General features: G+C 46.2%; 1 protein-coding gene across 1 annotated transcript in view; it reads left to right on the top strand.

The window, feature by feature from the left end:
- CAPRIN2 (caprin family member 2) overlaps positions 1 to 16,038 on the top strand; it is a 58,911-nt gene that overhangs the window by 25,556 nt on the left and 17,317 nt on the right. Inside the window, exons 4-5 of the mRNA XM_044277494.1 lie at positions 8,618 to 8,836; positions 15,276 to 15,338. Of these exons, the coding sequence (XP_044133429.1) occupies positions 8,618 to 8,836; positions 15,276 to 15,338 (282 nt within the window). The remainder of the gene's footprint in view (positions 1 to 8,617; positions 8,837 to 15,275; positions 15,339 to 16,038) is intronic.

Genomic DNA, 16,038 nt, shown 5'->3' on the forward strand with positions numbered 1-16,038 from the left:
CTTGTCTCAATGATTCGGATCCGGCATTTTTCCCCATAGGAATGTATTAGTGCCAGATCCGGCATTCAAAATACCGGAATGCCGGATCCGTCCTTCCGGTCTGCGCATGCACAGACCGGTAAAAATGTGAAAAAAGATTCAGGACGGATCCGTCTGTCCACATGACAAGCTGAGAGACGGATCCGCATCCGGATGCGTCTCACAAATGATTTCAGTCACATCCAGATCGACGGATCCGGTGGGCAGTTCCGACGACGGAACTGTCCGCCGGATTACACTGCCGCAACTGTGAAAATAGCCTGTCTTAAAAATGGATGATCAGTCAAAAAAAATGCATTGAAATGCCGGATCCATCTTTCCGGTGTCAAAACTGATCCAGCATTTATTTTTTTCCACCTTTTTTTCGGTCTGTTGCACAGACCGGAAGGACGGAATCGTCACTAATACATTCCTATGGGAAAAAAAAGCCAGATCCGGCATTCAGGCAAGTCTTCGGTTTTTTTCACCAGACATAAAACCGTAGCATAAAACCGTAGCATGTTACGGTTTTCTCTTTTGCCTGATCAGTCAAAAAGACTGAACTGAAGACATCCTGATGCATCCTGAACCGATTACTCTCTATTCAGAATGCATTAGGATAAAACTGATCAGTTATTTTCCGGAATTGAGCCCCTAGGATGGAACTCAGTGCCGGAAAAGAAAAACGCTAATGTGAAAGTACCCTAAGGCTACTTTCACACTTGCGGCAGAATGATCCAGCAAGCAGTTCCATCGCAGTCAAAACGTATGCCAACTGATGGCATTTGATCCTGATCAGTCAGAAAAATGCATTGAAATGCCAAATCCGTCTTCCCGGTGTCATCCGGAAAAACGGACCCTGCATTTATTTTCTACACCTTTTTTTAGGTCTGCGCATGCGCAGATCGGAAGGACGGGACCGGCATTCCGGTATTTTGAATGCTGGATCCGGCACTAATACATTCCAATGGAAAAAAATGACAGATCCGGCATTCAGGCAAGTGTTCAGTTTTTTTAAGCCGGAGATAAAACCGTAGCATGCTGCGGTATTTTCTCTGTCCTGAACAGTCAAAATGACTGAACTGAAGACATCCTGATGCATCCTGAACGGATTACTCTCCATTCAGAATGCATGGGGATATGCCTCATCAGTTCTTTTCCGGTAAAGAGCCCCTAGGACTGAACCCTATGCCGGAAAAGAAAAACGCTAGTGTGAAAGTAGCCTAATAAGGCAGCCATGCCCCAGACTGGCATCGTTTTTCGCTAACATGTAGACCTGGCACGGCATGGCCCCTGACACTCCTCCACTTCATCCCTGTCCTGTCCAACTGTCGAAAACTTTGACACCAGCTGTGCGACTTAATATTGTCACATGGCCGGTCAAAAAGGGGACTTTTTTTTACAGCTAAAATAGTTGCACCTCCCTGGATAAATGACCCCCATCGTTTCACCTCAAGCTCCCGTCTATAAGCTGTAACGAAAGAATAGATTTGCCTCCAGCACATACGAACAGGAAACACTCACTCGTCTCTAACCTCCATCATGAAGCAGTTTGAAAAAATTGGGGGCTTGTCGGATTTTTTGCAGTGGTCACAAGGTTGCTTGAGACTTTTTATGCTGTAAGGAAACATTGACTGCGACTTTTAATGTGACTGTTCACACAGGTAAAATCCACTGCAGATCTTGTCATCCACAATTAAACCACCAACTGTTGCTGCCCATTGACTTCAATGGGGAAACGCCACCATGTGCAATGGTAGCGTCTTTTCCCACCACTGATTTCATAGCTGCCAACTGTCCCTGAATTTAAGGGCTGAAAATGGGTGGGGCTCACACAAACCCCACCCACAAACAGTTGTTTCTGTGCGGGTCTGGGGCAATCCTGGGGGCGGGGCTTAGGGTAAATGCACACGATATGAATTGCGTGCAGATTTTCCGTGTGGATTTGCGTGCGGAAAATCTGCACCGTAGGTCATGTACATTGTATTCTATGAAAATTTTTAATTCTCATGCACACAATGCAGATTTTTTTCAGTGCGGATTTTGACCTACGGTGCGGATTTTAAAATCCGCAGCATGTCAATTTATTTTATTTTTCCTGACCGTATTTTCTCCATTCACTTTAATGGGGAGAGTAAAATCCGCACCAAGTCCGCATGCAAATCTGCACCAATGGATGCGGATTGACTGCAGGAATTTCCCAGCACACACTTGCGAATTTCAGTGCTGATTGTCCGCACGCAATTCTGATCGTGTGCATTTCCACTAATATGCCCCGATTTTACTAACTCAAATGTTGGTAAGGGCTCATGCACACAAACTTATTTTTTTCCGCTTCCGTTCCGTTTTTTTACAGGTCTGCTGAACTATTCATTTCAATGGGTCTGCAAAAAAAAAGAAATGACTCCGTGTGCATTCCGTTTCCGTATGTCTGCATGTCCGTTCTGCAAAAAAATAGAATATGTCAAATTTTTGTTCGTTTTGCTGACAAGGACAGGCATTGTAACAATGGATCCGCAAAAACTGTCGTAAAAGAAAACGGAAAAAAATTCACATGCAGCTTTAGGCCTCAAGCACACGACCATAGTTTCAATCTGCATTTTTTGCGGATCCGGTGCGGACTCTTTAATTTCAATGGGGCTGCAAAAGATGAGGACAGCACACCGTGTACTCTACACCTCTGTAAGTCTGTTCTGCGGCATGACAAGAATAGGCCTCATGCACACGACCGTTGTGTGCATCCGTGGCCGTTGTGCCGTTTTCAGTTTTTTTTCACGGACTCATTGACTTTCAATGGGTCCGTGGAAAAATCGGAAATTGCACCGTTTGGCAGCCGCATCCGTGATCTGTGTTTCCTGGCCGTGAAAAAAATTGGACCTGTCCTATTTTTTTCACGGCCAACGGTTCACGGACCCATTCAAGTCAATGGGTCCGTGAAAAATCACGGATGCACACAAGATTGGCATCCGTGTCCGTGATCCGTGTCCGTGATCCGTGTCCGTTTTTCCTATCATTTCAATGGCAAACTTGACTTAGATTTTTTTTTCATTTTTCATGTCCGTGGATCCTCCAAAAAATAAGGAAGACCCACGGACGAAAAAACGGTCACGGATCACGGACCTACGGACCCTGTTTTTGCGGACCTTAAAAAAAAACGGTCGTGTGCATGAGGCCATAGGCATTTCTAACAAAGGGAAGGACGTGCGGATCCGCAAAATGAGGAATGCACATGGCCGTTATCGGTGTTTTGTGGATCCAGGATTTACAGACCGCAGAAACTGATAGCGTTGTGTATTTTTTTTCCGTGGCCCGTTTTTTTTTGTGTGGCCCGTATGCTGAACCATTCACTTCAAAGTGACCTAAAAAAAATAAAAATACGGAAATGACAAAAAAAAATAGAACATATTCTATCATTGTCCGCATTACAGACAAGGATAGGACTGTTCTTTTAGGGTTCCGCGAAATACAGAATGCACACAGCCGGTATCCATGTTTTGCAGATCCAGAATTTGCGAACCAAAAAATAACAACTGTCGTGTGCATGAGGCCTTAGGCCTCATGCACACGGCCGTGTTCCGCGGCCGAGAGCGGACCGTGGAAACCCGGCCGGGATTCCTCCTGACAGCATGAGCGCACGGCGTCATTGGTTGCTATGATGCCGTGCTCTTCATGCAGCCGCTCCTGTACAGTAATACACTATACTAGTGAATTACTGTACAGGAGCGGCTGCATGAAGCACACGGCGTCATAGCAACCAATGACGCCGTGCGCACATGCTGTCAGGAGGAATCCCGGCCGGGTTTCCGCGGAACACGGCCGTGTGCATGAGGCCTTAGGGTGAGTTCACACTTCAGTTATACAGTCAGTTATTTGATCAGTTATTGTGAGCCAAAACCAGTAGTGACGCCTCCACAGAGATCAGGTGTAATGGAAAGAGCTGCACCTGTTCTGTTTCTGACCCGCACCTGGTTTTGGCTCACAATAAGACGTCATGCACACGACCATATGTATTTTGGGGTCCGCAAAACACGTATCCACAAATAATACAGATGACATCCGTGTGCATTCTGTATTTTGCGGAACGGAACAGCTGGTCCCTAATAGAACAGTACTATCCTTGTCCGTAATGCGGACAATAATAGGACATGTTCTATTTCTTTGTGGATTAGACATACAGAAATGGAATGCGCACAGAGTAACTTCTGTTTTTTTTTTGCGGACACATTGAAATAAATGGTTCCACAAACAGTCTGCAAAAAAACGGAACAGATACTGAAAGTAAATATTATCAAGTGCATGAGCCCTAACTCATGGAAATAACTGACCAAATAACTGAAGTGTGAACTCAGCCTTAGGGCTTATGCACATGACCGTATGTATTTTGCGGTTCCCAAAAAACGGATCTACAAAAAATACGGATGACGTCCGTGTGTATTCCGTATTTTGCAGAACGGAACAGCTGGACCCTAATAGAACAGTCCTATCCTTGTCCGTAATGCGGACAATAATATGACATGTTCTATTTTTTGTCGGAACGGAAATATGGACATACCGAAACGGAATGCACACGGAGTAACTTCCGTTTTTTTTTTGCGGACCCATTGAAATGAATGGTTCCGCATACGGTCCGCAAAAAAAATGGAATGGACACAAAAAGAAAATACGTTCATGTAGCCTTAGGGCTCATGCACACGACCGTATGTATTTTGTTTCCGTGTTGCATTAGTTTTTTTGCGGTTCCATTGTGACAATGCTGTCCTTGTCCGCAAAACGGACAATAATAGTACATGTTCTATTTTTGGGCGGAACAGACATGCGGATATACGGAAACGGAAGGATGCACATGGAATCATTTTTTATTTTTTGCTGACCCATTGAAATGATTGGTTGCGCATATGGACCTGTAAAAAAAGGGCTCTGTGCCCATAGCAGTCCGCAATGCATGGGCACCGGCCGTGTGCACTCCTAGTGTAGATGCGGACCCACTGAGTTGAATGGGTCCGCTGATTCGCAAAATAAGACAAAAGATGGAACTGTCTTTTGCGGTTCGGAGGCACGGACCGTAAGTGCTCCAGTGGGCTTCCGACCTGTGCCTCCACACTGCAAAAGATAGGAGATGTCCTATCTTTTGTTGTATTTTGCGAATCGCGGAACCATTCAAGTCCACAATACGAGCACCACAGCCATACGGTCGTGTGCATGAGCCCTTACTTCAACTCTGCCCTGCTGGTCAATTTAGGCTGCAGATGTTTTATGCAATGTATGGATAATATTTCTTAAAATTTCATCCACTTTACTGGAATTAGTACAATGCTGCATTTTTTACGCATAAAAATCTGCAACACGTGAACGAACTCTTACTATTAGCAGCCGCGCGGTTTGCAATTTTATAATGGATACATAGAGATCTGCTTTCCATGTGGTCAGATGGTTGTTAGGCTACTTTCCCACTTGCGTTCAGAGCGGATCCGTCTGGTTCTGCACAGACGGATCCGCTCCTATAATGCAGACGATGGGATCCGTTCAGAACGGATCCGTCTGCATTATAGTTTAGAAAAAATTATAAGTGTGAAAGTTAGTCAGACGGATCCGTCCAGACTTTACATTGAAAGTCAATGTGGGACGGATCCGTTTGAAAATTGAGCCATATTGTGTCAACTTCAAATGGATCCGTCCCCATTGATCCGTTTGGCTCCGCACGGCCAGGCGGACACCCGAACACTGCAAGCAGCGTTCAGGTGTCCGCCTGCTGAGCGGAGCGGAGGACGAACGGTGCCAGACTGATGCATTCTGCGCGGATCCGCATCCACTCAGAATGCATTAGGGCCGGACGGATGTGTTCGGGGCCGCTTGTGAGAGCCTTCAAACGGAGCTCACAAGCAGAGCCCCGAACGCTAGTGTGAAAGTAGCCTAAGGTGCGTTTCTACTGCCCACCAGATACCATGGCTGGTTCTACCCTGAGAAATAGAAGAATGCTTCCATATCTGCAGCTAATTAGAGGACACAAAGGGCCCAGGTGTCTGGGGGCGTGGCCAAGGTGAAAACATAGCCCCGCCCAGCACAGGTGTATATATTGAGGGGCAGGATGGCTTTTCTGGAGCCACTGGATTAGTTTGATGTGGGAAGTGGATAGTGCAGTGTTGGGTGTGAAATCCTGGTGGTCCGCTGAAGGTGGACGGTCAGTAGTCATTGGTGTTCTGCTGCTAGGGCCTTTACTTGGTGCAGGTTGGACTGTGATTTCTGTGGATTTTACAATGTTATTTAAGGATATTGGGAATGCTTGATCTGACATTTATGCTGGAGGGCAGCCTTATCACTGCCAGACCTCATGGCAGTCACTGGGGGTCCGGAGAAGTAGAGGATTTGGCCTTAGCCTTCAGGGTGTATTCGCACAGCTAAAATCTGCCCCTGATTCAGCAGCAGAAAAGGGGCCACAACCAAAACTCCACCCACAGTTATCCCAGTATGCCCCCATTGGCTAGTTTTGTTGCGGATGGGACAGGGAGAGTGGTGGCTGGAGGGCACCAGGTTTCCTGGGGTCCGGCCACAACAAAGCGCTCTCCCCATACAAGTGAATGGGAGCGCACTGTGCTTGCATGGCCACCATTCCCATTCATTTCTATGGGACTACTTTTGGTGGCCACAGTATGAATGAATGGAGGGTGGCTGCACAGTGTGCCCTCCACCATCTTTCCCTGCTCCGTTCTCTGTAGGTGGGACCCACACCTCAGACAATGGGGGCATATTCTAGCGCTATGCCCCATTGTCTGTGATGGAGAAAACCCCTTTAACTCCACCTTGTGCACAGTGTGGTAGGGTTTTTTCAGTAGCGGACTTGAACACCTTGAAGTGACCTTTCTATGGAATACATAATCAAATCTGCTTCCAAGAAGTCGAGAAAATTCAACCTAATACTCTATTACTTGTGTGTTTTAAAAAAAAAAAAAAAAAAAGTTTGAAATCTGCCACCAATAGAAGCCTGTTTTCATCTAGTAATCTGCTGCTGCGTTAGGCTATTTTCACCCCTGCGTTAGGTGCAGATCCGTCTGGTATCTGCACAGACGGATCCGCACTGATTAATGCAAACGCTTGCATCCGTTCAGAATGGATCTGTTTGCGTTATTCTCTAAGTGAAAGTCAATGGGGGACGGATCCGTTTTCAATTGCAACATATTGTTTCGGTTTCTGCAAGCAGAGTTTTGGTGTCCACATCCAAAGCGGAATGGAGGCCAACAGAGCCAAACTGATGCATTCTGAACGTATCCGTATCCATTCAGAATGCATTGGGGCTGGACTGATCTGTTTTGGGCAGCTTGTGAGAGCCTTGAACGTTAGTGTGAAAGTAGCCTTACATCTGTCGGCGTAAAGGAGCTAAATATTACCGAATGAATGAGCGAAATGCTCGGATCACCAAACAATCCTTTTCCAGCAACAGATTGTGCTGCCTAAACGGCCTCTGCTGCTGGCAATGATTCTGTATGGAGATGAGCGATGGCATTTGATCTATCCCCCCCATACTGTGGAGGAGATCGCTGTATGTCATGGCAGCAGTCGCCTCCACTGACAAGCAGATTTTTCAGGAACACTTCCTTCCCGATAATTATCAGCTTCGTCATCTCTTCATATTTGTATCCAGTCTAAACAATCCGGAGATGAACAGACTGATGCATTTTACCTGCGCTGATACATTGTAACCATCAGGGCAAGAGAGGCTTGTGCAGATGATTGTCTTCAGTTGATACAATTGCAATGCGTTTGTTTTTTGGGGGCTGAGATCATATATTCCTGTACTGTCATTGTACATACATTAGGACTTTCACTTGAGTGACGGGATGCGTTGAGTGACACTCGCACCATTTTGCAAGCAAGTTCAGTCAGGTTTTTTTTTCTGCGATCAGTATTTTCCGCACAGGTGCAATGCATTTTTCACGCGCATGATAAAAAAACGGAAGGTTTACAAACATCTCCTAGCAACTATCACTTAAAAAACGCATCGCACCCAAACTGCATCCAGATTAAAATGCGGTTTTCACTGAAGCCCCATTCACTTCTATGGGGCCAGGGCTGCGTGAAAAACGTAGACTGTAGAACATACTGCGATTCTTACGGAACTGATGCGTGAAAAAAAAGCTCATGTACACACATTGAAATGAATGGGTCAGGATTCAGTGTGGGTGCGATGCGTTCACGTCACGCATCGCACCCGTGTAAAGGAGGCCTTTGACTTGCATGTGATGCCACTGTTTGCATAACTTCAGAGTTGTGACACCACTATGTGCACTACCTGTACTATCAGTGTGTCTTAGCATTAGGGAGACCGATCATTGCTGAGAGTGACTATAGTGTTATGGGGGCCCCATTCCATGTTTTACTTTAGGGCCCCATGGTTGTGTTTTACACCCCCTGCCTGAGACTACATTGAGTCAGAGAATTGATGACCTTTTGTGTTGGCAAACATACGAATCCAGTGCCAGCTTCTGACTAAATGCCTTTGGCTCTGTTACAAAACTACAACTCCCAGAATGTCCTGGAAGCATCTGAGTGGGGGTTATAGTGGTTTAAAGCCTGCTGTTAAACTATAATTTATTCTTTCCTCCAGGCTAATCCTGAACAATGGTCCAGCTCTCGCCATCCAGTCGTGGTGGCAATAATGGTCAGCTGTCTCTCATCATGGGTGACCCCAAGAACCAGTCTGGGGATCTCAGGTTTACTACAGTCTTCCCTGTCCTCTGAGACTCCGCTCCAGGTCTATGAGACGTACATAGAGAACGGCTTCATCAGCCTGAAACATAAGATCCGCAACATTGAGAAAAAGAAGGTAGAGGCCAATGTAACAGACCGATTTCTGACTCGTTTAGAGAGCATAAAGGGTTTATTAAGAGAAACCCGAACTGATATTAACTTCTCACACTTTTTGATATGTCAAAGTTGTGTTCGGTGGAGGTCTGAGTGCCGAGACCCCCACTGTTCTGTAGCATGAGGGAGAGAAGTGCACATATCTCCTCACTTCTGAAGACTGAATTGAGATGGGCCTGTAGACCTCTATGGAGCCTGTCTCTTGCAGAGAGTAGTGCAATGTGTGTACTCATTCTAGAGAATGGTGGGGGGGTCTCGGCACTCATTGATCCCAACTTTTGGTATGTCTCGCTTCATCTCTATGGGAGTTCTGGAAATGGCCACGCACGGTCAGCGGGCGATAGGACCCCCACCCAATCTAAGTAATCCTATATTGTGGATAGGGGTAAACATGCCACAACTAGAGTACTCTAACTGCTCTAAGAAGAAGGCTGATCCTGTGGTTGTAAAGCCAGTTAATATGCTGGCGATTTCATGAACTTGGCCCGTTGTATTAGGCGTTGGAGAGTTTAACACCAGAAGTCTACCTGAAACTGGTTGCGAATTCTTGTGCACACTTTTTTTTTTTTTTTTTTTTTTTTTTTTAATCTTCTTGCCACTTTGGGAAAGTGGGTTTAGTTAGCTATGTTAAAGGGCATTTGTACCTATGACACTGGCTGACCTGTTACATGTGCACTTGGCAGCTGAAAACATCTGTGCATGGTCATATGTTCCCGCATTGCTGAAGTGGTTTTATATGCAACATGGAGGCTCTGCTTTCTCTAACTGCCATGCCCTCTCCACTTTGACTTTGGGGGGCCCAGACATGATGACTTCACTGTCAGAGGGCATGGCAATTGCAGAGAGCAAAGCCTCTAAGTGGAACAGCAACTGTTGCTCCTATAGGCTAATTTGCATATATCTTAAGACCTAATTTTTTTCCATTACGCCTATGACTGCACCCTTCAGACCGCCTCACATCCAGGACAGGAATCGGGGACTTCTTTGCAGAGCTCTGAGGCAGTACCGCCCCTACAACATCAATTCCTTTTTCCTGCCCTGTAGATTGGTTGCTGTAGAGGGCCAAGTGTTAGGCTGCAGGACCTCACTTTGCTTATGCTGGAGGTTCTGGTGTGCTCCACTAGGAGCTGCTTGCAAATTCTGGGGCACTCCTTTTGGGTCCTGGACTAAGGCCTCATGCACACGACTGTGCTGTATTCTGCAGTCTGTAGATCCTGCCTAAGTGCATTCTGAAGAACAGGCCACCCATTATAGAACTGCCTATTGTCCGCTAAACAGACAAGAATAGGACACATTCAATTTTTATCTTTGTGGGACCACAGAGAAATGGATGCGGACAGCACACAGAGTGCTGTCTGCATCTTTTGGGCACATTGAAGTGAATGAGTCCGTATCCAAGCCGCAAAAAATTCAGCTTGGATGCAGAACCAAACAACGTTTATGTGCATAAGCCCTAAGGGTGGGCCAGCGTTCTCGGCAGTCTGAGTGACTGAGGTCAACCAGGCATTCCAGATCCTCTCCTTGAGCAGGTCTGGGCCATCTTGCATTTATTTTTTTCACTGTCTGCAGTTGCGAGACGTGCGCATCGGAAGTATGCTCAGAGCGAAACTTCTGCTATTTGAAACACTCATGGGTCAGATCAGAATACTAGAACTGATGCGTGGGGCACAACTTCTAGTGTTCAGAACTCGTGTGTTTCTGATCGGGGGGTGTGCCATGGAAGTGACACGTGAAGTGCATTTTCCAGGTTTTTGGCTGAATGTGAATGCCAGCATTTGATTTAAAATCCCTAAAAAGCAAGGGGAAGAGGACACAGAAGCAGCCACGCCAGCCTATGATCCTCCTATAAAAGCCTGTCTGGAAGTATGGAGGAGGAAGGCAGTCAGCATGCTGATATCCCAGAGGGCCATGATGGCAGACCAGTAGTCCCAAGGGGGTGAGGGGGTTCATACTGCACTCTGCCTTATTTTCTGTCATAGTACCAAGAAGGGTCCCAGGAAAGCTACAGCTGGAACAAAAGGGAGGGAATGAGGTCCAGGCAAGAAACTCCCTTTCCTGGCCTAAGATCTTATATCGGCATTGTCAGTGGTTGAGGAGTAGTCCCCATCCCTTCAGAGCATGGAGTCAGAAGTCTGATTCCATGAATGCTCTTAAAAAATGCCTCCCTTCACCTGCTGCGAGCAAGAAGGGCCACTCCAATGCAGAGTATGACCATGGAGAAAGACTGGATGACTTCAGGTCATCCTCTGACGAAGAATCCCCAGGTAGACTGCTATTTCCCCCTCCCCAAAGCCATAAGAACTACAATTAACAGTAGGGAACAAAAATCCATACAGGATATAATGTTTGGGGATCTAGGGCCTAAGAAATCCAGTGTTTCCCCTTAATAAAAATATTAAATATCTAATTCAAAAAGAATGGAAGAAGTGTGACAACCCCCTTCCCCTTATCCCCATTCAGGAATGTTAATACTTAATGCTCTAGTTGCTAGAATTTCAAAGAATTCTGCTTTACCCTTTGAGAACCTATGCATCTTTAAGTAAACCTCTGCCCTCCAATCCATAGGATACTTTAAGAAAGTATTGGAAACATCTACCCAAGCCCTTAAAGGGAGTCTGTCAGCTCCATATGGCCATATACAGTGCTTACATTGCCCTATAGCACACTTCTACATGAATGTAATGGTACCTTTGTCTTTAGACTTGCAGAAGCTGGAAAAACCAACTTTGATTAATATACAAATGAGCACTCGCAAGTGCCCAGGGGCAGCGTTCACTGTGTTGGTGCCCAGGCTGCCCGGTCTTTTTTATTATTCCCACCCCCCAGCTTCTGCATATGCCCGCCCTCCTATTCCCTTGCATCATCCTAAGGTCCGGCCGAGATCCAGCAAGGGAATAGGAGGGCGGGCAGAGGCTGGAGGTGGGGGAACAATGAAAAAATGCAGGGCAGCCTGGGCACCAACACGGTGAATGCTGCCCCTGGGCACTTGCGAGTGCTCATTTGTATATTAATCAAAGTTTGTTTTTCCAGCTTCTGCAACTCTAAAGACAAAGGTACCATTATATTCATGTAGAAGTGTGCTATAGTGCAATGTAAGCACTGTATATGGCCATATGGAGCTGACAGACTCCCTTTAAGCAAAATGTAGCCACTACCTCCACTGCAAGATCTTTAAAACTTTGGTTGCAGGAGTTGGAAACACATATCTTAAAAGACTTGTAGAGATGAATTCTCTGTTCCCAACATCTTCTTTTTTTTTTTTTTTTTTTTTTTGCAGATACTGTCAGGTTTAAAAGCTAGGTCCGCTGCCCATTCTAATTTGGCTAAAGGGCTGGTCTAAAAACAGTTCTATCCCGTCAAGGAGACTTTCTCGCTCGTGTCATTGGGGGGGACACAGAAGACCATGGGTATAGCTGTTGCCACTAGAAGGTGACTCTAAGCAAAAAAGTTAGCTCCTCCTCTCAGCTATACCCATCCAGCAGACACTGAGCTAATCAGTTTTTAGGCTACTTTCACACTAGCGTTAATGTTTTCCAGTATTAAGATCAGTCATGGGGTTTAATACCGGGGGGGAAAAAACGCTTTCGCTTTGCCCCCATTCATTGTCAATGGGGACAAAACTTAACAGAACGGAGTGCTCCAAAATGCAGAGCAAAACCGGATCTGTCATGACCCACAATGCAAGTCAATGAGGATGGACACAATAGAAAACTGATCTGTCCCCCATTGACTTTCAATGGTGTTCATGACTGATCCGTCTTGGCCATGTTAACCAGATCTGTTCTTGTGTTATCAGTAAAGGAAGTGTTTTTGCTGAACCCTGCCAGATCCAGCAAAAACACTAGTGTCAAAGTAGCCTTAGCTTAGTGTCCATAGGAGGCAAATGTTTTCCTGCTGGTCTGCCAAGCTTCTTTATTTTTATTTTTTTGTCCAGGCCACAGGTGGGCTCTAACCACCTATTGGCAATACCACAGGGTGCTGTACATCCTGTACCATTACCCACCTTCCACTGGCAGTATTGTCACTACCCCTAGATCCTACACTTCCAGTAGCATTGCCCCCTTCCATGGGGTGCTGTACAGTCTGTAGCATTATCCTTAGTCTATGGAAGTATTTGCACTACCACGGGATCCTTTTCAGACTCAATTACCCTCCTTCCTTAGGCGAAGTAATTGAACTTCCACCTGATGCCATATGTTTTGCCACAACGCCTTCTGCAGGTGGAATAATTGCACTAATACTGGATATCAATTGTCCTGTTGATCTAACCCCCTTCTATAGGTGGAGCAGGGCACTACAACTGCTTACTGTAGTTCCTGTAGCATTACTCTCTTTCCATGGGCAGAGTAGTTGCACTACAAGTGGATACTGTACATGATGTCGGGGTCCCCCGTTTTCCATAGATGGAGTAATTCCCCTACCTCCTGGAGGCTTCTCCACTATCGCATTATGTCTTGGGTGGAGTGATTGCTTGCACATTGACTACCACAACTACTCACTTCTCTTGTCCCATTACATCCTGTTCCAGGGGTGGTCTATTTGCTGGATATGGTTCCTACAATTGCCTTCTCCCCCATATTACATGGTATTTTGTCACTACCATTGGCTACTGTGACTTTCACCATCTCCCCTTCCTCAGGTAGTCATTGTACAGATTGGTGTTGGATTGCAGCCTGTCTTCCCAGGGTGTTGATCATGACATACATTTCCTTGTGCCTTGAGTCCCTATGGGGAGCATTCTAATATTGTTAATGTTTCTTGGCATGCTCAGCCTCCACACTCCTTCAGTAGGTGAGACGACTGCACTGGGTGCCAGTTTTCTTCCTTCTCAGGTGGGGTATACGCTAGCACCAACTCATGGTGGCTACTGCTGTTTGACCTCATTTTCAGGTGGCATCCCTCTGCGGCCATGGGTGCTGGTATGGCCTCCCCATGAGGCTATCTTGGGCTGGCTGGCAAATTTTTGGGCTACTGTGACACCTTCCCGGGAGTGCTTGCAATCCTACTTCAAATGGCGGCAGATACTATGTTCTGGCTACAGGATGCATTGTCAGTGGGTGTGGCATCGGGGGTTCTTGCCATACCCCCTTCCTCCATATGGAATATCGGCCCTAGCTTTTCATGTGGTTTATACAAAACACTACTTTTTGGGGGTGGAACTTTCCTGCTTATTGTAGCTGTGCTTGTCTACTTTTCCTTCTCCCACAGTTGGCACTGTGCTCATGTTCTGCCATCACTGGGTGTGGTAGCTCCACCAAGCATGGTATGTATTGTGTTCCTGAGATGGGGGGCAGAGAGGTACACTTTCTCCTTATGGCGCTGGTCAAATGCCCATATCAAGCCATGCTGCAGGTGATGCATTTGTTCAGTTCTGGTGGGCATTTAAAACTTTTTTTTTTTTTTTTTTTTTTTTTTTTTTTTTTTTTTTCCCCTTCCTGGTAAAACCTACCTATTTTCTATGGCACTGGCTTGGCACCTTGTTGGCTTAGAACCTTGTTCCCTTCACATGTAGTGCATCACTTCTAGCATCTGCTATGGTGACTGCATAACCTCCTGGTGGAGTTTGGGTATGCACTTATCTGGTTAAATGTCTGCATTTCTTCCCTCACCAGGTAGAGCAGTTGTACTGTCCTTATTGTCGCCACTAATACTGGTTCTCTACTGAGCCGCATCAGCTTCTTCTGCTTCTCCCCTTCCACATTGTGAGTAGTTGCACTTTTTTTATTTTTTTTCTCTCTGCGGATCCGCATCCACTCAGAATGCATTAGGGCTGGACGGATGCGGTCGGGCCGCTTGTGAGAGCCTTTAAACGGAACTCGCAAGCGGAGCCCCGAACGCTAATGTGAAAGTAGCCTTATTTGTTTGGTCAGTTCCACTGCCTTGTTCAATTTGTCTATTCTCTCCCTCGCTCTTTTTCTTGTGGGCCATGGTCATGTCGGACATCCAGGTTCTCTAGCCCTGACTTGTTCATGGTCTTGCTGAAGTGTTCTTCTCCTCTGGTATGCAGTTCAGGGTTGTTGGCTTCTGGCACCCCTACTTCCCCCATGGGGGGCAAGATTTGTCACATCTGCAGTTTTGTCCCTTAATTCTTCACCCTAGAATAAAAATTCTGAATATGTATGTGTGGCTAGATGAAGGGGAAGAAAAAGAAATGGGACAAGTTCTCACTCTCTTAAAGCGGTCCATGGAAGTTCCGGTCATGGATGGGAGACTGGCTCATTAAAAAGCCATTAACGGTAAGTGTAATCCAACATTTTTCTCAGTAATGCGGGCACATATGAACATGGGACCAACACAGATGCCTTCAGCTACCAAGCGCACATGTAACAGGTCAGTCAGTGTCACAGGTACAAATCTGTTGACAGATGCTTCACCAGTAACATTCTATCCTCCACTTTCAGGTAAAACTAGAAGATTACAGAGAACGTCTAAGAAATGGAGAGGCGCTGAATGAGGACCAGCTGGTGTGTATTTTGGCCTTCATGAGACCTTTTACTGTTTTGCAATCTTTAGACCTTTCTCTGTGGCAACAAACTCCAGTCCAGCTGTGTAGTGACTCTGCAGTCATGTCACTGTTACCAACTGTCCTTACTATTGTATGATTTGGCTGTAAAGATGTTCATACATGGGGGTTGTCCAAGGCTAGTGGCAACAATTTAATGTGTCTGACACCCTAGGAATTTTTACTTCAATAAAACAGCCAGTAATGTAAGTCACTACAGTACCTTATCCCTTATGACAAACTGGGGATCTGACGTAAAAAAAATCTGTTCTCCTGTGAAGAGGTTATCCAACCCCTATAAGGGCCACCCCTAACGCCCAGGCCCCTCATATGGGTTATACTCTCCCTGCTCCCCAGAATCCACAACAGGGGAGCAGCCAAAAGCAGGCTGTGATGGGGCTGAGCCTCACTAGTGTCACCTGCAATGCTAGGGAGGCTAGTCACGGCCTGTGATCTGCTGCCCCAACCCCCTTCTTTCCTGTTGCCAGATGTTTTAATCCGCATGGCGGCTATGTGGGAATCAGAAGCTACATGGGTGCTGGGGAGTGGGGCAAGTATAACCTATATGAAGGGCTCAAGCATTATGGGTGTTGGCTAACCGCTTTAGGCCCTCATATTCTGGTTGCATCCGAGTTCCATGTCTCCTGTGTCCCTATGACACC

Source organism: Bufo gargarizans, chromosome 2 (assembly GCF_014858855.1).
Source record: "Bufo gargarizans isolate SCDJY-AF-19 chromosome 2, ASM1485885v1, whole genome shotgun sequence".
Lineage (NCBI taxonomy): Eukaryota > Metazoa > Chordata > Amphibia > Anura > Bufonidae > Bufo > Bufo gargarizans.